This window comes from Silurus meridionalis, chromosome 18 (genome assembly GCF_014805685.1).
Source record: "Silurus meridionalis isolate SWU-2019-XX chromosome 18, ASM1480568v1, whole genome shotgun sequence".
In the NCBI taxonomy this organism is placed as follows: domain Eukaryota; kingdom Metazoa; phylum Chordata; class Actinopteri; order Siluriformes; family Siluridae; genus Silurus; species Silurus meridionalis.
Window position 1 is genome coordinate 5,744,709 of NC_060901.1, and position 23,646 is coordinate 5,768,354.

The following is a 23,646-nucleotide window of genomic DNA, read 5'->3' on the forward strand; positions in this document are numbered from 1 at the left end:
CTGTAGTTACAAAATCTGTCCAGCAGATGTCGACAAATGCTTATCTCAAGGAATTACAGCATGATTGTATTTTATTGGTATTTAGTATTTATTTATAATAATACTATTGTATTTATTACTACACTTCCAGTGCTTTAAAACCTCAATCAGTTCAGAATCAGAATTCATTAATATATGACAAACATTTCACTATTAATCTGGTGTATGTAACTGAAATAAAGATGCAAAAATACAGACATATTCATACCACATAACTGAAATTTTTCTTTCAGAATTGTACCTTTAGGCTGCAGTTTTGGTTTTGCATTATGGTATGAAACAACTGAAAGAAATTACTGTTTTATTTTATATATATATATATATATATATATATATATATATATATATATATATATATATATATATATATATATATATATACCAAAACAAAAACAGCAGTCTGAATGAAGCATTAGCTTTATTAAGGTTTTTTTTTTTTTCAATTAATTAAAAAGCCTTATGCATTGGCAGTTAGAATAACATTAGATAAGATCAGAAATGAAAGAGTTCAGACAAAACAAATCACATCAGCATTTTTAAGAACACTAAGAAATCCGTAATTAAACCAATTTTACTTTTATTAAAGACGACTTACAATTCTCCGTTTCCTCAATTCTTATCAAGTGCATTTGCTTTTAATATACAAATATTTTGTTAAAATAAAGGGGCTCAAGAAATTTTATTTCCATTATTAGAACTTTTTGCACATATCAGAAATGCCTGAATAAATAAGGAGCCACAATTATAAGGAATAAATAAAACAATACAGTATTTAAGTGCTTTTAAGATGTTTAGAATATTCACTTTGAAATATAATGCTTTGCCCATCAAAGCAAATATGAACAACATTGTCATTGCAGGGTCAATGTTTTAATTTGATACAAAATAATATAAATTGTGGACATGTTTTACCAAGTATCCTATTTTACAATCAAATTGTGTTTTCCCCAGTGTGATAATATCTATTAACAGACATAGTAGTTAAAAAAGAAAAAGAAATGTGTGCATGGCCTTGCTGTTTCATGTATTTTTGTTTTTGAGTTAAGCTCCTTCAGGTTCAGTACTCAGCATGAAATGAATAATCTTTGTGCTTACTCCCCCTGGGAAAGAAAAAAAAATGTAATCTTGTTAATCCTACATAATAACAATAATAATAATGACCATATTGGACATTGTTTATAATATAAAGCACTCACCACTCCATGGGACAAAACCTGTAGTTTTTGTTAAAGCTTAAAATGGTCTTCATTTCATCGTCGCTCAGTTTAAAGTCTAACACCTGGAATCATTAATAAAATAATTTAAAAGTCCGATTGTTCCCCGGAATCAAGGTGTTCCAGTCTTTCTATTAAAGCTCACCTGGAAGTTCTCCTTTATGCGTGATGGATTGACAGACTTTGGAATCACAACAACATTTCTCTGGACATGGAAGCGGATCAGGACCTGAAGATGGACAGAACATCAGATTTTTTGCCCAGACATATCTGATTTTATCAGATGTATGCCTATATATATATATATATATATATATATATATATATATATATATATATATATATATATATATATATAAGGAAGTTACCTGAAATGGTTTTAAATTTAAAAGTGTGTCTTTTCAAAAGTTCGTTTGCAAATTCTTTGCCTTTTTAATGTGCTTTAGACCATCAATTTTCTGGTGCAGAGGAAAGAGTGAGTACAATCAATAACCCTATTAGTGCTACTACAACTACTGTACAAATCCATATAATGGCAAGAAATTATGCACCAATTGATTTGCAACAATTCAAATCATATCAGATAAGTGGTGAATTAAATTTTACCGTATCAGTAGTAAATTCAATCAAATGTTTTTATATGACAGAAAGAGCTTTGTATAACCAGACTGCAACAGTAACTCCATCACACCACTGCTTCATTGATTATTTTTTCTATTACAATCTGTTGATTCCTTATGTAGTAAAAATGGTCATGTGTAGCACAGGACTGAAAAATGAAATATGATTAGCCATGCTCACTTCTGGTTTATATAGCAGTGGTTTATAAAGCTCACGGTGAAGAGTAAACAAACGAGCAAATCCGATTTGTATTTAGACGAAGTGTAGCATGACAACCATTAATTTTTTTGGGGTGACAAGCATGTGGGCACACCTATGTGATTTATACTGAGATGTGTTATAAGGGAAAGCTTAATGGAGGATAGATAGGCATCAGAGTAGCCATGCTCAATTCCATTTTGCAAATCAGGGGAGAAATAATTCTAACTATGTGACACAGTGAAAATTCAATGTATAAATTCAATTTTACTTTAGATGAAATTGGTCATGTTATCTCCACAGTCCTGTTACCTGAGCAGTGGTCTTCTTGTGCTTCGCAGCAATGTCCTTGATCTTTGGTTCCTTCAGCAATGAAGGGTCTCCTGGTTTAGCCCTGATTATTTTAAATATTTCAGACACACTTCATTTAGTACACATCCACAATCACTTTATTACTTAAACACACACCACAGACAGACCCGAAGTCCTCTGTGTTTAGAAACATAAGTGATGTTGAAAATGAATGTAAAAATCTCTCACCAGGGTCTATCAGGGGAACCCAGAGGGCTATATGCAGTCACTGTAATCCCCTTTGACTGGCAGAAGGCGATCAGTTTGTCCTGCGTCAGGTAAGGGTGGCACTCAATCTGCAGATAATAAGCAGGTGGAAATGCCTACATGCCTACAAATTCATCATCAATCCTACATAACAATACAACAAAGCATCACAGGCCGTGAGTGAACTCTAGATGACTTACAGGTGCATTTTAGATTGAAAAAGAACATGGAATAGTAAATAACAAAATTACCTTTATGTGTGCATCTATTTCTCTAATTAGACCTTAAAGGACAAACTAACAACATCAATGCTCCTGCCCTTTAAATAGAGTCAGGTAGAGATTTACTATAAAAAAACAACACACTCCTCGAACTAAAGATGAGCATCTATGAAACAAGTTAGCTGTCCTAATTTATAGTTGTTTCTTCTATTGACTTTTTTCTCAACTTAAGCTTTGTGATGCATATGGTTTGGACATGTGAAGAGGGGCATGGGGTATATCGGTAGGAGAATGGTGAGGATGGAGCTGCCAGGGTGGAGAAAAAGAGGAAGGCCAAAAAAAGGAGGTTTATGGATGTGGTGAAGGAAGACATGCATGTTGTTTGATTAATAGAGCAAGAATAGCAGATGTAGAGGACAGAGAAGTATGGAGACGGATGATCCGCTGTGGCGACCCCTAACGGGAGCAGCCGAAAAAAGAAGAAGCTTTGTGATGCAAAACTTCTTCTGTTTAGCTTGTTTTGCAGATCAGTAGAACATTCTGGACAGGTATCAAATTAGAAGAGTGGCAATTTAATCACATAAAATCAGTAATGATTTTAATCCAATCCTACAAGTTGTGAATTAAATGGCACCGGATCAGTAGTGAGTTTAATTGAAAGCTTTTATATGTAATATATACAGTAAATCTGCATTGCAGCACTGTGTCCTTGATTGTTTACTTCTTCACATAGTAAATTCAGCATGGACAAACATCCAAATAAGCCTTAAAAACCTTCATATTAAATGTTCACAACAATTCTAAACTCTGCTGGACTTTACCTGGTTGTTAGCAGGTTTATATTTCAGGCCTGGTTTATTTAGAATAGCTTCAATCTGCGCTTGGTTGAAATTGGAAATGCCGATGGCCTTCACCAGCCCTGCGTCGACCAACTCTTCCATTCCCTACAGCAACAAGGATATCAGTGTGAAAAGATGCCCTGTTGCCTCAGGAATCGTCTTTTATGAAACTGCAATCGATTTGTTACCTCCCAAGTCTCCAGGAAACTGGTGTCATCGCTGATGGCAAAACCTTCACTGTCCAGTGGGAAATCATCTGGTCCAGGCTTCAAGATAGAAACAGAGTCTTTAAATATAAGCCTCTTAGAAGCACATGGAGGCATGGAGTTAGCCATTGTTAGCCAGTGTGTTTATTCATTTAAAAATACAGCAATCTTCCAAAATTAAATTTTGTATTTATTAAAAAAAAATTACATCATACTGTGTATAATGCTATACAATGCATCATCTAAATTTCCTTAATTTTAATCAATCTTTGAGCTTTTTGACCTCTTAGTGGATAAATTCGGCCTTACATAACATAATCGACTCTAATCTAGGAACTAATTACTGGGAGAATAATTGGATACCAGATAAGATATGAGTGATTCTGTTAGTCTTGTGTTAATCTTTTACAGATTAGAGATTCGCCTTTTACAGACTGATTTCCCCGAAGACTACATTATTTTGGTCCATAAAAGTGACACAGCAGATTTACGACTACTGCTCCTGCTGTGATTATTATTTCAACTAATACTTTTGCTGCTGCTAATACTATTAGTACTTGTGCTATACCTGCTGCTGGGGGGAATGGAAAACTATAACCTAGTTTATTATGAAAGTATTTAAATCCACCTTAAAGCCGGTCGGCAAGTGGACCAGATACAGATCCAGGTAGTCCAGGTCCAGGTCACTTAAAGTCTTCAGACATGCCCCTTTTACGGCTGATTTCTTGTGAAAGGTGGACCAAAGCTGTGGAAAAAAACGAAATTTTACCTGTGAACCTGTGTTCAGTCTGGCTAATCTGCCATAACGTTTGTGACAGGAGCAGGATTTTAGCAGAAGAGGTATGGGTGGGGTGGTGAGCAGTGGGGTGGGAGTGAGTGCTACCTTGCTGACAACAAACAGCTCCTCCCTTTTCACCACACCCTGTTTAATCATGGTCTTGATGCCTTCTCCAACCTCCTCCTCATTATGGTAGACATACGCTCCATCGATGTGTCTGTAACCTACAGCAATTGCAGCTTTCACGGCTTCAGCCACTTCACCGGGCTTAGACTGGGGCAGAGATCAAAAGGTTTAATAAATATTAACTCACGTATCAGTGCAGGGTGTGGCAAAGTTTTGTTTGCTTTACTTATCATTTAATATGCCAATGACTGGATCTTATCACAAACATGCTAATGAGAAGTAATGAAAGATCTGTGATTGATTATTGGATGAAATACTCATGACTTTGTACCTTGGGTCTTCTCACAGAATTAATAAGAAAACAAAACGAATATTAGAAATTTCTCAAAAAAATTACAAATAATAATTAATATATAATATAATTATAATTTTTTTTTTAAGTACAGTGTCATACAAAATAAACATTTCTTTTTAACCATCTAAGAGACATGACCATGAGCGAATCGATAAAAGTAGAAAAAAAGGAAAAAGTTATAAAGAGAAAAATCTTACAAGTTATTTAATTTTAAGTTAGTTCCTTTATCGACTATTATATGTCATATTATTTAATATTAATGAATAATTATTTATTTAACAAATGTATATATTTTTTCCAAGCTACAATTTACACATAAATATTAGAAATATATTTTAATTACTTTATTTTTGCTACATGATTTATTATTTTTTGTTTTAGGTTGTGAAATGCAAAACATTAGATTTTTTATATTAATTTTCTTTTTTCTTTTGTGTGGGCTTATGTTGATGCACTTTTTAATTTCATGATGAATAGATTTTTATTACATTTTTGTCTTATTATAAACAGTATATCATTGCTAGCATTAGCATTAGTATAAATAGATTGCATTAGATTAGATTATTAGATTGTGCAGTGTACATGTATAGAGTAGTGCCGATAGTACAGTAGAGGTGAATTATGCAGAGCAGTAATATAACATTAATATATTAATAACATTGTAATTTGCCATTTATTGTAAACTGAAAGCCCTACATAAAAGCTCACCTATATTCTTTTTTAAAATGTTTCATTTATTTTATTGCCATCTGTTAGAAAAAAAAAACTCTTTTCAAATAAATCTTTCTTAAGGTTTACAGGTTACAGTGATAAAGTAATTCCCATTCTTAATCTAGATGTCTGTGAATTAACAATTCAAAGTATGAAGTAAATACGAACAGAATCAGACATTTTAAGGGATGCAATAGAAAGTTATTTGTAATATGCACACAAATTGGCAATTTTTTTACTTCACTCTGATTCTTACCTTCCATGTACCGAGACCCACAAGTGGCATGTCTGCTCCGTTATTGAGTTTAACTAAAGTTGCCATTTTCGACATGATTAAATTTCCTTTTAAGATTTAAGGAATTTATAATAAATAAAGCTAGTTAAAGTAATCCAGTTAAAGTTAGTCTGGTGGAGGATGAAGCATAAACTGTTCACACAACAACTACAATTAAACAGATGTGCACCAATAGAATAATTTATCCACAGATAAATCTGTCCTGCCCCTATTTCCTGCCCAAAGTATCACCACCCAGTGTAGTGGATTATAAATCTCGAGTTCTTTTCACTGAAGCAATTCATCTGACTCAGTTAGGAGTCAACTCTTGAGCTCCCAAATAACTAAACCAGAAAATCTTTTGATATTTTGACCAGTAATTGCTTATTTAACATAACTGCATTCACAACTGTCAATTGCATTCCTTTAAAAAATGGTCAAAATCTATAAAATTTTTAGCAATAGTATTTAAACAAAGAAGAACAAACACATGGTAAAATCTGTCATTTCTATGGAATCTTTTCAAGTGAGCCTTGGCTCATAAATAGATATGTTTTCCCATGTGTAAGTTCTTCTTTGTTTAAATATAACATTTTTATACATTTTGAAAAAAAAAAGGAATGCAATTGACAGTTCTCACAATTAAGTGCATAGAAAATAGACATTTGCAATTTTTTTCTTACCTTCCAAGTACCAAGACCCACAATAGGCATGTCTGCTCCAGTGTTAAGTTTCACTGAAGTTGCCATTTCTAGTAAAATAATTGATTATAGAAACTATAATAAATGTTGCTGCTGAAAGTACTAGTTCAGGTTAATAGTGGTGCATGAAGTGGCGTCAGTTGTCACTGGTCAAATATTAACAGATATAGTTCAGATCAGGTCATGAGCCTTTAAGTTAATGCTGACTCATTACGTGACTCTGTGGATTGCTGTTTTATAGTTTTCTGGCAAAATGCGGAAGAGGATTGCATTGGCAGGCCATTTTCCCTGCATTTAACACTTGCATTACAGCCAAAAACACCTACAAATTAGGCTGTAATATTTCAGCTACAACACTGCCACCTTGTGGACTGTTTTGGGAACCTTCCGTTCTTTTTCACTGAGACAGATTCGCTGTCGAATTAATAAAAAACTATAAACAGGATTAGTAATTGCTTTTTTTGGCAGAACTACGACTGGCATTTTTTGGTGACATTTCTATGGACAATATAGAAAATATAGATTAGTTAAATCATTTTAATAATCTCACTAGTAGCACTTGACTCCTTCAGTTCCTTTAGCTTATTGCCATTCTTTTCTCATCCGAATGACATTTTGCAATATTTTAACCGTAAAATTTTCTATGCCCAATTTTTGGTTTTTTGAAATCTCACTTTGCTTTTTAAAGGTGAAAGAAAGAAAAGAAATATGCTTTATACTTGTCACATGTACTTGACAGCACAGTAAAATACTTTCTTTGTATATCCCAGTGATGTAGGAAGCTGGGGTCAGAGAGCGGGGTCAGCCATGATACAGCAACCCTGAAACACAGAGGGTGCTCTGTCCAAGAGTGGCAACTTGACGATACCGAGGCTTGTGCCCCTGATCTTTCGTTCCCAGAGCCCCCACTCCACCATTTATGTGTCCTTCAGCTGTTTGAGTGAGTTTGACTGGGCTCATCAATAAGTAAATCTTGGTTTACGGGACAAAATCTGTAATATTCCCAAAAAGTGATTGTTCTTTATCTGAATATTTTAGTTTGACAAGGCCAGCATACTGTTCTATATTTTGAGTTTGAGAGTGGTGCTTGGAAAGCACCTCTACTTAATAACTTTAATATTATTGTAAGACCAAACATTCTTAACATTGCTTCTTCAAGAGCTTTCAGTCTTACACCCCAGATTCACCATAAACCTGTAGCTTATTGAGGCTTAGTTTGTTGTGATTTACAGTTTCTCATACAGAATTGCATTGATAATTTCTTCAAGCTTCATCTCTCCATCACTGTTCCTGTAACACTCTAACGCCACCTCAACAATCTTACTTTATCTATCTAACTCTACCTGCAACACATGCTCTCACTTTGTCTAATCAAGTAGGCTTATATTACCTGCAGCACACACTCTTACTTCACCTCTTTAACCGTACCTGTAACACTCCTCTCATTTATCTCTCTCTACCAACATCCTCTAACACTCATTTCATCTTTCAAACACATGCACAATAAGACTTTAAACTTTTACTCTTGTTTACTGAGCCAAAATGAAAGTTTTTATGAACTTTGCCACACCTGCTGAGCTAAACGGTTTAAAACCTCGATTTACCTTCTATCCAACAAATACTCTGAAGGTAATAAAATCTATTAAACTGTTGAATTAGCAGTTTGGCATAACTCCTGTCACAGTAGCATCCAATAATCATCATTAATTTAAATCTTGAGTTTGAAGACGTCTTTATCTATTAAGTAACAATAAGGAAACCTAAAAAAATTTTTCTCTCCCTCCCTTCTGATTCCTCTCAAGGTTAAATCTTTGTACCATCTAGGGGAGTTTTTCCTCGTCACCACCACTCAGTTTTTCCTCCTTTTCCTCGCTCACTCATTAGATACAAATGTATGAGTTAAACTTACATTTAATTTATAGATGTAAAATGTATAATCTATTTATTTGTGTAAAGCTGCTTTGAGACAGTGTCCAATGTTGAAAGCGCTGTACAAATAAAAATTTATTTGAATTAAATGAAATAACTGTGTTGCATTTATGCAGTTTAACAGAATGGATATGAAGCCAACAGGATGTGGTGAAATTGATTTATTGATAAGGTATACTGGATTTACTTAGAGAACTGATAAACATTACAATAGATCTGATGTTTCAGATACATGTTTTTACATGTTCATGAATTGTTCCTTAATGCTAGAGCATACAAACAAATTGGCACATCGATGATATTTAACGAAAGCGAAGCAAATCGTAAAATCACATTGAGAAGTTCACACAGTCTTATCTGAGGAAAACCTTGCTATGCCAATGTTTACTGTTCTTCGTCTTCGTGCTTCTTATAAGTGCTTTCAGGTTGGTTGGAGTGTTTACAGTGAAATATAGAGCTTTTTTCATTAAAACTAATAACAAAAATAATTTTGCAAAATAGTCGTTTTTTTTTTTTTTCACCAATTTTGAAAAATGTAAACAGAATAAAGTGTGAGCATATCTTAATCACATTGTATCGTCTTATGATACGTATGAAAGTGAGGAGTACTTAAGAAAATATTTGATAAGAGAAAAGTATATGTAATCATTGCTGTTTAAGCGTTTTCTTTTTTTAAGAAATTCTTCAGTTTCAGTACTCGGCATTGAATGGATAATCTTTGTGCTTCACGCCCCTGTAAAAGAAAAAAAAAGGAACTTTATCCATCTTTATTATAATAATAATGATAATTAATATGAATGGAAACTACATGCATAATATTTATAAAATAAAGCACTCACCACTGAAAGGGACAAACCCTGTAGTTCCTATTGAAGCTAAAAATGGTCTTCATTTCATCATCGCTCAGTTCGAAGTCAAACACCTGGCATCAAAAAAATAAAAAAATAAAAATCATTTAAAACAGAACTTATTCTCCTGGATCAGGATTTTTAGTCTTTCCGTTGGCATCACCTGTATGTTCTCCTTGATGCGTGAAGGAGTAACAGACTTCGGGATCACCACGACGTTCCTCTGGACCTGGAAGCGGATCAGGACCTGGAGATGTACAGAATGTGTGTTGTCTCATTTAAATATGTATTAGCTCTATTCAGACTGGATTAATTTCACATGAGGATGTTATGTAATAGTTGTTAGCAGAGCATTTCTGAAATATTACTTCAGTCATGAGACGTGGTAGTGATCAAGTGCAACTCGTGTGGTCACACACACTATAACACGAGCTTACATTCGGTTTGTATTAAAAGGAAGTGTGTGTGTGTGTGTACCGTAAAATGTAATTTTAAAGCAACAAGCATGCTGACATCATGAAGGAAATTAATTGATTAAAAGAAAATTATAAAGCACCATAGATTAAGAAGAGCTTGCAACAGAAGTTCATAAAGGAAAATCTATTTTTCTCAGGTGATTTATACCAGGATGTTATGTAATTGTGGACAACTGGCTGGTGGATGGCCAGGAAAAAAAAAAAGAAATCTGATTAGCCATGCTCTCTTCCAGTTTATACAGCAGAGGGGGAACATTTTTAACCATGTTAGACACAATTCACTTTAGAAGGGCACTCCTGTCCTGATACCTGAGCAGTGGTCTTCTTGTGCTTCTCAGCAATGGCCTTGATCTTTGGTTCCTCCAACAAAGACGGATCTTCTGGTTTAGCCCTGAGAGTTAAAAATAATAAGCCTTTTACCTTCATTCAGTTGGGGGTGAGTTAAATGCAAACATAAGTCATATTTTATTTTTGTACACTGCACATTTCCCACAGTAAACAAAAGCAATACAGGTAGTCCCTATTTAAGGTTCAACTTACAATTTTTCAATCTTACGATGATAGCGATACGAAAAATAGATTTTTTTTTTTTTTTAATTTTCACATGGCAGGCTAACGTAGCAGCGTAATGCGGTATTATACGTTTGGATGCTGCCAGGATGTACGCATCTCCCTCCTTGTGAGATGCCTTACTCTCTCCAGCAGTCGACAGAGTTCAGTTTGTCTCAGTGTTAAAACACGTATCTTTTCCTGCGTTTTTGTTGTTTTAAAGGTAAATTTTAGCTCTTGTCTCTCTCCGGCCTCCACTCACAAACCGGCGCTCGATCATGCAACTGCTGCCACATACAGTACATATACTGTAAAATTTTTACGTTATGGTACTGTAAATTGCTGTTTTGCTATATTATGTACTGTATTTTGTTAAATTAACATATTACAGTATACTACCCCACACTTATCACCATTCTGTTAGACTCCTGGGAAGCCTAGGCCATGTCACTTACAATATTTTCTAATAATTATGGGTCATATGAAAACGTAAGTCGGGACTCCCTCTATTTATTTGAGAAAAATCATAAGTAGTAAACCACGAGCCCTACAGTTTCTTGTCATGAGCTGTGGTGTAAAATCTCTCACCAGGGTCTATCAGGGGAACCTAGGGGCTGTATGCAGTCACTATAATCCCCTTAGACTGGCAGAAGGGGATCAGTTTCTCCTGTGTCAGGTAAGGGTTGCACTCAATCTGCAGAAAACAACAGGGTGGAAATGACCATATGAGACAAGATCATGACTCATATGAAGACTCACTCCTTATTTCAATCATGACAGAAATTCACTGATGTTAGGCTTAAATCACAATACAAGACTGCAGCATAGACCGTGAAAGCAATCCACCAGGTTCCAGAAGCATTTTAGACAAAAAACAGACATGAGAGGATTATAAAGCTGCCCTGAGCAAAACACGGATTAGCCAATTCAGGATGACCTTTGAGTGCATCTATCCCTGTAATTAAGCCTTGAGGGACAATCTAACATCAGCACTGCTCCCCTTTAAAGAGAATCAGGTGGAGATTCAAAAGGGTGACTGTAAGAGGTTTTTCTGGATGGCTTTGAGGAACAACTAAAACACATTTGCTTTTGTTCTCCTTTATAAAAAGTAGTTTCTTCCTTATACCAGCTTTCCTCTTTTTCTCTCTACTCAAGCAAATAAGACCAAAACAAAAACCCACAGTCTGTTGCTGAGGAAATGTGGATCCTTAAAACACTGTTTTAGGAAAAACTCATAACCTCAGCTTTTCTGAAATCTTAAATTAATTTCAATCGTAACATTAAATCAGTAGTGAATTGAAACATTAAATTATTATTAAAATCTGAATTATATTACAAAATAAATGAATATTTGGACTTTCAGATCAGAGAATAGCACTGCTCTTACATCATTAGTGAGTTGAATCATATTAAATGAGAATTTATAATTAATATATAAATGTATCATAATTAATTATATGGAATATATTTAATTATACATATAATTTGAATTCATTATATATAAATAATACAATTAATTATACGGAAATTTAAACATTGGATTAGTAGTGATTTGGCTTGTTATTGGATCAGTAGGGAATTGAACCATATCAGTATTTAACCTAATTTGCACTCACAGGAGGGAAACCTCACGTGGCCTCTCGCTTTTTGTAGCCCATCTACCCCAATGTGTAATGTATTGTACATTCTGAGCTGCTTTTCTGCTCACCACGTTTGTAAAGAGTTACTATAAACTTCCTGTCAGCTCAGACCAGTCTGTTCACACACTCAACTCTCTTATCAAGAAATCATTTCCTCCTGCAGACTCTCCATTCAATAATCATATCCTATAAAAAGGTCACGTGGTTGATGTGAACATTATCTGAAGCTCTGGACCTGTATCTGCATAATGTTATGTGTTGTGCCACTGCCACATGATTGGCTGATAAAATAACTACATAAATAAACAGATATTCCTATTGAAGTGGATGATAAGTGAACATTGACAGCAATTTTGAATCTGTGCTGGACTTTACCTGGTGGTTGGCAGGTTTATATTTGAGTCCTGGTTTATTTAGAAGAGCTTCAATCTGCTCTCGGTTGAAGTTGGAGATGCCAATGGCCTTCACCAGTCCTGCGTCCACCAACTCTTCCATTCCCTACAAAAAAAAGATTAGTGTGTAATGTTGTGGCATTGATAAGGATGTGAGTTTTATATAGTAACGGTACACGTATTCATAACGAAATTTCTTGGTACAGGGCTTTCAATCATATTTATGTGTGAAACAGTTAAAATTTAAGTTTCCTCAGGAACGTATTTAATGGCTGCCCATAAGTTTGTTCAGTCTCTGCCGCCGCCTCCGCATATTAAGCTTGAACATACACAACAATGCAGAGGTTTATAAAAAAAAAAGAAACAAAATTTAAAAATTTAAATAAAAATAGCCTTAGCGCAGTGTCACTGTGGCAACTCACTCCATATTTTTAAAGTCTGTTGAAATAAGTAGAACAGTTAAGTAGATCATATCTTTAGAAAATAAATATTAAATGTAAAACACACACATCTGTATTTCCAAAATGGGGTCTAACAAATGTCACCTATTTAATTTTTTCCATGCATTTAATTGTATTTTAAATCAATTAAATATGCAGTGATTTCAATTGATTACTCAATTTTATTTATATACACTAATAAAAAGTATATTGCATCAATTTAATTTATTCTATTTTATTTTTATATTGTTTAACCAAGCAAGGATTTGATAAAAAAAAAAAAAAATGTAAGCTGTTGATATTCACAAATGCTAATATCATCATACTTCGTTATTTAAAAAAAAACGACAAGCAATTTTAGTTTTGCATTTCTTCTTTTTAACTGTACCCAAATTATACAGAACAGTGACTTAAAAACCGAGGTACGTAACAAAACCGTGAATTTTGTACACAGTTAAACCCCTAACTTTATATTATATATAAAATATATTAGATGCAGCCCCTTTGGTACTTTGGGGAATTTATCTAGACATTATGTCACTTTAATACAATAATGCATTTGAAAAAAATATAGACACTGGATTATTTTTCTCACCTCCCAGGTATCCAGGAAATTGGTGTCATCACTGATTGAAAAACCTTCACTGTCCAGGGCCAAATCATCTGGTCCAGGCTGATGGATAAAAACACAGTCCTTAAACACACATCTGAGGGATTCAAGATTAAACTTTTTAGAAGTGATTCCCCCCTGGACTAAGTCATTTTTGTTTGTAGAACATGTAAGACACACTACTGCTGCTGCTTCTGTTATTATCATCACTTCTAATACCACGGCTGCTCCTGTTGAAACCATCACTTTAACAAGTGCCAAGGTCAAACTGTAACACTACAGTCTGCTTTAATTCTGTAAATAAATAAATAAAGCCACCTTTAAGCCCATTGGCCAGTGAATCAGATACAGATCCAGGTAGTCCAGCTGCAGGTCACTTAAGGTCTGCTGACACGCCCCTTTTACGGCTGACTTCTGGTGGAAGGTGCACCAAAGCTGTAATGAAAAAACAAACAAAAAATAAACTCTCTTCGTTTTTTAAGCACCATTTTTCAGGGTTGTGAGGTGGAGCACTACCTTGCTGACGACAAACAGCTCCTCCCTTTTCACCACACCCTTATTAATCATGGTCCTGATGCCCTCTCCGACCTCCTTCTCGTTTAAGTAGACGTACGCTCCATCGATGTGTCTGTAGCCTGCAGCGATGGCGGCTTTCACGGCTTCAGTCACCTCACCAGGTTTAGACTGGGGCAGAGGACAAACGGTTTAATAAACATTAACTTGAGCATCTGCACAGAGGCTGATTCAGTGCGACACCATGAAAAGGCTTAGTTTACTTTCCTGACCGAAATATCGCGAATCGTACACGCTTCAATATGCATATGACAAATTAATGAATTAAATACTTTAAACGATGTTACAAAAAGCCAGCGTTTTAGGGATTTCAAAAGAACGTGATTTATTTATATGAAGCCAGCATACAGTAAAGAAAGAGAAGAAACCACGTGCTCATTGTAAACAACTTCTGACCCATCTGGCAATGACTGTAACCTTCAAATATCATCTGATATCATTATTTTCTGGACATGATTTCTGATTGGCTGTCTGCCATCATGACTAACAACTACAGAAATTACTGTAATTCATCATAGTCACTTGATAGGTTTCTATTATTACCCAATAAACATTATATAATATTTACAAATACTGGCTAATATTTTTTTCTTTGTTAAAGAAGCTGTAATGGTTACTTTTTTTTTTTTTTAAAGAGATTGATTAATCGAGGTATTGCAGGCTTCTTGAATATCATGCAGCCCTTCTACACACTGTATTTATTTTATTACTAGTAGAAATATTTACCCTTTATTACAATTAAATCCTACATGAAGAGCACATATATTATTAAGTGAAATTTAAGTTGCAAGATGGAAGGTGGAGTGAATTATTAAATAAATAATCTCTTCGCAGAAACAGGATTCGACTTGTGCATGAAAGTAACTCGAAATAAAACTGTATAGAAATAAATATTATTTTTCATCATTTGAATTCCTACCTTCCATGAACCGAGACCTACAAGAGGCATTTCTGCTCCGGTGTTAAGTTTTACTGAAGTTTGCATTTTGGAAATAATTGCGATATTTGACCTGGTTCCGTTTAGAAATGGTGAAGGAGGAAGTCACCTGACTGCTTTCATAAATGTAAACGCTGGATATAAACGCTGAAAAGATGCAGGCTACATTGTCCCTGCATCACTCAACTCAACACCGCCGCCTTGTGGACCGGCGTGTGTACTGCGTCATCTTTTTCCTTTTATGTTGAACCATTTGACTCATCTTACCAACGAGTCGAGTCCTAACCACGTTAAACAGCTTTCTAAAATTAAACACTTTTTCCGAGTATATTGGGCTTCAAATATAGTTTCTGATTAACTATGTGTGGATGTGTTTAAGAAAACCATTCATTTCGATGACAAATTCCAAATCTTTTAGGTGAGTCAGATATCGTGACTCGGCTTCCAAATTGAATTTGACTCCTTTGGCTTCCAAACGAATCGTTGCAATTTTCTTCCAGAAATGGATAGAAAATTGTTCAGACTTTTAACACACATTTAGGGCATGCGATTAAAAGTTACTCGAATAAAATGCATAAACGTTAGACTTTATTTTAACCATTACCTTCCATGTACCGAGACCCAGTACTGGCATGTCTGCTCCAGTATAGAGTTTCATTGAAGTCGACATTTTTCGACTGGAATCGATTTTCTCCTCAGATATTAGGATATAAAATAAATGTTACTGGTTAAAGCTAACTAGTTAATATTAATTCTGGTGCGGCGTCACCTGACACTGATCATCTATCAAGCAGATGAAATAAAGACGCTGCTGAAAATATCTATATTCAGTCTCAACGGAATATTCAGCGCCACCTCGTGGACAGGATTACAAACTTCAAGAGTAGACTCTCAAACAGATTTTTAATCTTTATTTTCTTTTTGTTGATCTATGACTAAATATGTTTATTAAATTCTACAATTCCTATAGAAACAAGATTTCTAAAAATCTGTTTATTTATAAATGACCTAATTTCATAAGGTATGGCAGCTTTACTTACTGAAATTTTACATTGTCCCTTGTTGAAAGTGCTATACAAATAATAGATTTTAATGTGATTAAAAATGTTAAAAATTTGGTTGCATTTCTGCAGTTTAACAAAATGAAGATGCAGCTTTAAACAGGATGCATAGAAATCAGTTTATTTATAGGGTATGCTGGCTTTACTCAGGGAACATGTGCAAGCTGATAAACATTAAAATATCAGATACATGTTCATACATTTTTTAATTACAGCAGAGCATACAAATAAATTGTCTCGCCAGAATAAGATTTAATTTGAACAAAGCAAATCGCAAATTCACATTGAGAAGTTCACACAGTGTCTTATATCAGCATAATCTCACGATTCCTTTTCTCTCATCTGGTTTCCTGTTCTTTATCTGGGTCTGCATCCTCGCTGTCTTCCTCTTTACAGGCAACTCTCTGTCTGAATGTCTTATCTTTCTTGTGAGGAAGTCCCTGTTGCATTTAAGAGTATTTGAAGTGCTTTCATGTCAGATGAAGTGTTTGTAATGAAATATAGTGCTTTTTCCTTTAAAACTAATAACAAAAATAATCATTTAGCAAAATCTACATATTTTTTCATCTTACGATATGTATTGAAGTAAGGAGTACTTGAAAAAAATATTGTTAAAAAAATTAAAGCGTACGTAAACCTTGCTGTTCTTCTGCTGTTTGGGTTTTTTCAAGCAAAATTCTTCAGTTTCAGTACTCAGCATTAAATGGATAATCTTTGTGCTTCACGCCCCTGGGGAAGAAAAAAAGGGAATTTTATCCATCTTTAATTATTATTTAAATAAAAATTAATTTGTACAGAAACTACATGCATAATGTTTATAAAATAAAGCACTCACCAGTGAAAGGAACAAACTCTGTAGTTCCTGTTGAAGCTGAAAATGGTCTTCATTTCATCATCGCTCAGTTCAAAATCAAACACCTGGCATCAAAAACAAATGTAAAAAATAATTTAAAACAGGATAAGTCAAAATGTTCTTCGGGATCATGGATTTTTAGTTTTCCTTTAGAGTCACCTGAACGTTCTTCTTGATGCGTGAAGGAGTTACAGACTTCGGGATCACAGCAATGTTCCTCTGGACCTGGAAGCGGATCAGGACCTGGAGATGTACAGAACATCTGTTGTCCTTATTCAGACTGGAGAGTATTTTTGAAATATTACTTAAGTCATGACTCTCATGTGGCCACATACACTAAAACACCAGCTTACAACTGGATTGTATTAAAGTAAATGTGCGTAGCGTAAAAAATATTTACTTTTTTAATGCAACAAGCATGCAGACATCATCAGATCCTCATGCACACATTATGAAAATCATATCATAAAATCATAAAATTCATGAAATTTCTATGACAGTCAGGACATGCCCATCTCTGTGATTTATACCCAGGTGTTATGTTGGACAGCTGGATGGCCAGGATTAAGGAGAAATAACAGATGGAGGAAATAAATAAATCTGATTAGTCATGCTCACTTCCAGTATATACAGCAGAGGGGGAAAGTTTTACCCATGTGACAATTCACTTTAGGAGGTCACTCCTGTCCAGTTACCTGAGCAGTGGTCTTCTTGTGCTTCTCTGCAATTGCTTTGATCTTCGGTTCCTCCAACAAAGACGGATCTTCTGGTTTAGCCCTGGGAGTTAAAAAAACCTTATACCGTCAACCAGTTGGGGGCGAGTTCAATGCAAACATACACCAATCAGGTATAACATTAGGACATTATAACATTATGAGTGGTGAAGTGAATAAAACTGATTATTTCTTCAAGTGTAAGTGATGTTTTTGCACATTTCTACAGTAAAGGAATACAAAATATATATGAGAAAAATCATAAGACTAACATCCCTAAAGTTTCTGTCATGAGCTGTGGTGTAAAATCTCTCACCAGGGTCTATCAGGGGAACCCAGAGGGCTGTATGCAGTCACTGTAATCCCCTTTGACTGGCAGAAGGGGATCAGTTTCTCCTGCGTCAGGTAAGGGTGGCACTCAATCTGCAGAAAACAAGAGGGTGGAAATGACCATATGAGACAAGATCATGAAGACTCACTTGAGATACAGAACTTACAAATAAATAGTGTGCATTTATTCCAAACATGAATTTACAAAAGTAGTTTCTTCTTTAAAACAGATCATGTCACGTCATTAACAGAGCAGTAGTAAAACAAACTGGTATTAAATCAGTTGTTAACTGAATCATATCAAATCATTATTGATTATTGATTTGACTTATCATTATCAGATGAGTAGCAAATTGATTACAGAGGTGAATTGTGATCGCATCAGTAAAGAATAGCATTGGTCTTGAATCAGCAGTGTAGTAAATTATTAGTCAATCGGCTTGTTATTAGATCAGTAGGGAATTAAACCATATTGAGTCAGTATTGCACTGAATTCCACACACATGAATGAAACCTCATGGCCTCTCGCTTTTGTAGCCCCAATGTGTAATGTATTGTACATTCTGAGCTGCTTTTCTGCTCACCACGTTTGTAAAGAGTTACTATAAACTTCCTGTCAGCTCAGACCAGTCTATTCACACACTCAACTCTCTTATCAAGAAATCATTTCCTCCTGCAGACTCTCCATTCAATAATCATATCCTATAAAAAGGTCATGTGTTTGATGTGAACATTATCTGAAGCTCTGGATCTGTATCTGCATAATGTTATGTGTTGTGCCACTGCCACATGATTGGCTGATAAAATAACTACATCAATAAACAGATATTCCTATTGAAGTGGATGATAAGTGAACATTGACAGCAATTTTAAGTCTGTGCTGGACTTTACCTGCTGGTTGGCAGGTTTATATTTGAGTCCTGGTTTATTCAGAAGAGCTTCAATCTGCTCTCGGTTGAAGTTGGAGATGCCAATGGCCTTCACCAGTCCTGCGTCCACCAACTCTTCCATTCCCTACAGCAACAAGATCCGTGTGTAATGTTTTGTCATGACAGACTGACAGTCAGACAAGAACCATTTTCTCACCTCCCAGGTATCCAGAAAATTGGTGGCATCATTGATGGTAAAACCTTCACTGTCCAGCGGCAAATAATCTGGTCCAGGCTGATGGATAGAAACACAGGCCTTGAACACACACATCTGACGGATTCAAAATTAGACTAGACTAGAGGTGATTTTTTTCCCAGGAATAATTAGTTTTGGTTTGAAGAACATGTAAGAGACATTACTGCTGCTTTTATCATCATTAATACTTTAAATTCCACAGCTGCCATTGTTGATTTATTACTCTTGTGTCTGTGAACATTCTCAGTCATCTTGAAGTTAAGTCATTTCAACTCATCCAAACAGCTTCTTCAGTCTGATGGAAGTTGGCAGGATTTCACAAATTAGTATGCTCCAGGGTCAAGTATCCTTCCCTCTCCTATCCCTCCTCTGTATAGCCTTGTTAAGGGACAAGGTGGAGGTGAGTGTGTGGAAGGTGGTGTATACCTATACCTCTAGCTAACCTATACATAGAGGATGTGGAAAAGAAGGCACCCAACTCTTTCTAAAGAATGAATCCAACCAGTGGTTCAGATATGTAGGTGACACCTGTTTAAAGATCTGAGAAGTACAGGCCTTTACAGATCATATCAACTTCGTTGACACCAACATTAAATTCTCCAGAGAGGATACCAAGGACAACAGATTAGCATTCCTGGACTGTGCAGTTTTCATTGGGACAGATGGGAAGCTAGAAGTGTTCAGGAAAACCACTCATGGACAAGTACCTGCTGGTGATTCCCACCAACACAAATTAGTATTTATCAGGACAACACACCACAGGGCAGGAAGCTAGAAATATATATATAGAAAACAGTCTCCTGAAAGCAGACATCAAGGCATGTAGATGTCCCAAGTGGTCTTTTTCTGACCATTTAGACCAGACCAAATTGAAACCCAGAACCAACGGAAAAACCTGTTCCTCCTTTACGTGGCTGGAGTATTATACATACAGTATCTCGCATTATTATACAGTATACCCCTCACATTTCAGCAACCCATCTTCCCAAGGGACAATACTATAGAAATGAAACTTGGATATATTTTAGAGTAGTCAATGTGCAGCTTGTATAGCAGTACAGATTTACTGTCCTCTAAAAATAACCCAGTATTATTGTGGAGATTTTATGATGATTTTAAATGTATTTATTATTATTTATACAAAAATAAAATACAGTACTGAATCATGAAAATGTGCTTAAGAAAATAAATATAAATATATTTATTTATAAATATAAATTAAGTGCAGCATGCCTCACGTGAAAATAAAAATAAAAAACAAACATTCGCCTCTAGAGGGCGCTTTCCGAAATGACGGCGGACCGTAAGCCGGAAAAACGATATGGATTTTTGTTCCAGCAATCAATTAGTGACCTTGATCTCTATTAATAACTATGGGGCATTTTAGTTTAAAAGCCACCCTTTATTTTCAAATACAGATATAATATGAGTAAAACATATATAAAAAAAACCAAAAAAAACAACAGGTCTCTGGTATTGTTCAGAAGGCTGTTCCGAATGTGGGGGTGTACCGTATTCGGCCCGCGTTCCGTAGTTTGTGGACACCTGATATATTGCAAAATCGTGCTCAACGCGAATAGGACTACTCGTTATAAGTCACACAAAAATATAATCCGACTGTAAATACTATTATGACAATACAAATATCACAGAGATCAATATCAGCATCATATATAACATATATATCTGCAATAGACATAGATCTTAACTGAGTAGGTGCACAATTGTATTAACTGAACTCTTCTCAGAACGTGCATAAATGTTGAAATCAAATATACATACATAAGTCTACACATAGTGTATATAAATGTAGAACCAACACACATCAATCGGTCTCGTTGCAGCAGCAGAACATTCTGTAGACCGAACTTGTCTGGGCATCTCCCAGACTCCGCTCACATGCGATGTCACAGGAATTCGAATTCAAGAGTTCATCAGGAATTTTATACAACTACATAAAGGGTGTCCCAACACAGAAGAAGCAACTCTTTAAGACCATAATCAGCTGTGTACCTGCATCTAAAGAACAAAGAACCCACTTTTGAAGATGGAAAGGTACACATCTTGGAAAGAGAAGGCAGGTGATTTGAGAGAGGAGTGAAGGAGGCCATGAATCTCTGGTCTTACACACAACCTGTCTCCTACTTTTCATGCTGCTTTATCATTCATCAATAAGATCAAGATCTCTTCAACCTTCTACTAAAAAAAGCCACACCTTAGGATATCCAAACAGATAGAAGTCAGCCAAGATGACTCAACCACCAGATACCATTATTCTTACAACTGCAGAGAACAAATCATAACACTAAAGTCACCTTTAAGCCCAAAGGCAAGTGAACCAGATAAAGGTCCAGGTAGTCCAGCTGCAGGTCACTCAAAGTCTGCTGACACGCCCCTTTTATGGCTGATTTCTGGTGGAAGGTGCTCCAAAGCTGTAAAGAAAAGAACATTAAACTCTGTCTTAATTTTCTAAGTGACATTTTTAATTGAAGCGAGGTTGAGTGCTACCTTGCTGACCACAAACAGCTCCTCCCTTTTCACCACGCCCTCGTTAATCATGGTCTTGATGCCCTCTCCGACCTCCTTCTCATTAAGGTAGACGTGCGCTCCATCGATATGTCTGTATCCTGCAGCGATGGCGACTTTCACGGCCTCAGTCACCTCACCAGGTTTAGACTGGGGCAGAGGACAAAAGGTTTAATAAATATTCACTCACCTGTCAGCCTAAGATGTGGTTACACTTTGTTTGCTTTCCTGACCATTTAATCTTAATTAATTAATTAATTAATAGACTAATCAGAAGAAATAAAATATCTATGAATGATTAAAAGATGAAATACCCTTAACTCTGTCTTTTTACAGAATTAACAAGAGAACAATAGGAATAATTTGAATTTGTAAACATTTTGAATTTGAACATCTAAGAGACTTCTAAAAGAATATTTAAAAAAGGTACAAAAAAAGTAAAAAGGGATAAAAAGAGAAATCTCACCATTAAAACTAAACTAATATATTATTGGTTTTATAATTACCTACTTTTATATTTGTCATATTATTTGATAGTAATGAACAATTATATATTCAACAAATGTCATTATTTTTTTCTCCAAACTACAATTTACACAAAAATATCCAGATTTTACAAAAAGTAAAAGTTTTACTGCAGTTTGCATTTTGGAAATAATTGAGAGATTTGTCCTGGTTTATGTTTTTAATGGCTTTAATCTCAGCTTTTATACAATAAACTGCTAATACAAATGAAAATGTGCAGACTGCACTGTCCCTGCATTACTTAACTCAACACCGCCACCTTGTGGACCGGAGTGTGCACTGCCACATCTTTTTCTGTTATCAATCCGTTCGGCTCAACTTACCAATGAGTCGTCTCCTACCTTCGTTAAACAGCTTTATAAATTGGATTTTAATTACAATTTCTATAATTTAGGAACCTCCTCTATTTCGAAAGTAAATTTTAACTCTTTTAGGTGAGTCAGATATCATGACTCGGCTCCCCAATGGCATTTGACTCTTTTGGCTTCCAAACGACTCGTTGCAATTTTCTTCCAAAAATGCAAAAGGAAAGAAAATTGTTCAGACTTTTAAAACATGGTTGGGGCATGCAGTTAAAAGTTACTCGGATATAATGCACAAAAGGTAGACTTTATTTTATGCCAATACCTTCCATGTACCGAGACCCAGAAGTGGCATTTCTGCTCCAGTATAGAGTTTCGTTGAGGTCGCCATTTTTTTTTTTTTTACAGGTTTCGAATTTCTCTTCACATATTAGGCTGTAAAATAAATGTAACCGGTTAAAGCTAACTAGTAAATATTAATGCTGGTGCGGGAAGTTGATGACACTGATCTGGTATCAAGCAGATGAAATGAAAAAGAAAAAAAAACCTGCTGAAAATATTCAGATACTCGGACTCAACGGCGCCACCTTGTGGAAAGGATTACAAATTTCAAGAGAACTCTTCAGCTCCCAGCTTTTTTTTCCTTTTCTTTTTAAATATCTGTGATTGAAATTGTTTGTTTATTGTTAAATACATTTTTTATTTACAGATTTCAGTTCAATTTATTAATTTACCTCAGCGCATCAATAGCAGTTGACTCCTTCAGCTTTCAAAAGCTCCTATTCTTTGCAAAAACACATACATTTTCATATTTACCACCATGTGATTGTTATTTTTTGTCCACTATGGCTAAAATAGTTTGTTTTTTAATATTTAATAGCCCTCATGTTCTCCACCAGCTCTTTTCAGTAAACCTGATCATTTAACTCGGTTCACCGATACGGTTGGACTCCCAAACGATTTATTGGCATTTTTC

The 23,646-nt window shown here is 35.2% G+C and overlaps 2 protein-coding genes across 5 annotated transcripts; both read right to left on the reverse strand.

Moving 5' to 3' along the window:
- Positions 1 to 596: 596 nt before the first annotated feature.
- On the reverse strand, positions 597 to 15,428 carry LOC124401112 (aldo-keto reductase family 1 member B1-like). Its single transcript, XM_046873092.1, is given in 21 exon segments — positions 597 to 1,139; positions 1,236 to 1,318; positions 1,399 to 1,482; positions 2,385 to 2,466; positions 2,613 to 2,719; positions 3,673 to 3,795; positions 3,879 to 3,956; positions 4,525 to 4,641; positions 4,780 to 4,947; positions 6,824 to 6,891; positions 8,958 to 8,965; positions 9,610 to 9,692; positions 9,782 to 9,865; positions 10,404 to 10,485; positions 11,232 to 11,259; positions 11,262 to 11,337; positions 12,659 to 12,781; positions 13,711 to 13,788; positions 14,044 to 14,160; positions 14,242 to 14,409; positions 15,218 to 15,428. Coding segments are annotated over 21 exon segments (1,866 nt in total). The 5' UTR covers positions 15,284 to 15,428; the 3' UTR covers positions 597 to 1,096.
- A 968-nt stretch (positions 15,429 to 16,396) lies between these two features.
- LOC124400938 (aldo-keto reductase family 1 member B1-like) lies at positions 16,397 to 23,315 on the reverse strand. 4 transcript variants are annotated; one of them, XR_006928498.1, is made up of 11 exons: positions 22,996 to 23,310; positions 21,826 to 21,993; positions 21,633 to 21,749; positions 19,279 to 19,356; positions 19,084 to 19,206; positions 18,179 to 18,285; positions 17,845 to 17,926; positions 17,309 to 17,392; positions 17,132 to 17,214; positions 16,928 to 17,025; positions 16,397 to 16,736 (listed from the first exon to the last, which is right to left on the reverse strand). XR_006928498.1 is itself a non-coding variant. In XM_046872768.1 (11 exons), the coding sequence occupies exons 1-10, from the start codon at positions 23,059 to 23,061 to the stop codon at positions 16,983 to 16,985; spliced, it is 951 nt and encodes a 316-aa protein (XP_046728724.1). In that variant the 5' UTR covers positions 23,062 to 23,310; the 3' UTR covers positions 16,397 to 16,736; positions 16,934 to 16,982. The 4 variants fall into 4 exon arrangements, 3 of the variants coding, with proteins under 3 accessions (XP_046728724.1, XP_046728723.1, XP_046728725.1); XM_046872768.1 differs by having other exon boundaries at positions 16,934 to 17,025; XM_046872767.1 differs by having other exon boundaries at positions 16,397 to 17,025.
- Positions 23,316 to 23,646: the final 331 nt, after the last annotated feature.

Excerpts from the sequence above, each read along its gene's own strand:
- LOC124400938 (XM_046872768.1), bottom strand. The coding sequence starts at position 23,061 with ATGGCGACCTCAACGAAACTCTATACTGGAGCAGAAATGCCACTTCTG. Across the intron at positions 18,286-19,083 it reads ATAAACCTGCCAACCAGCAG|ATTGAGTGCCACCCTTACCT; the intron begins GTAAAGTCCAGC and ends TGTTTTCTGCAG. Across the intron at positions 17,215-17,308 it reads GCATCAAGAAGAACGTTCAG|GTGTTTGATTTTGAACTGAG; the intron begins GTGACTCTAAAG and ends TTTTGATGCCAG.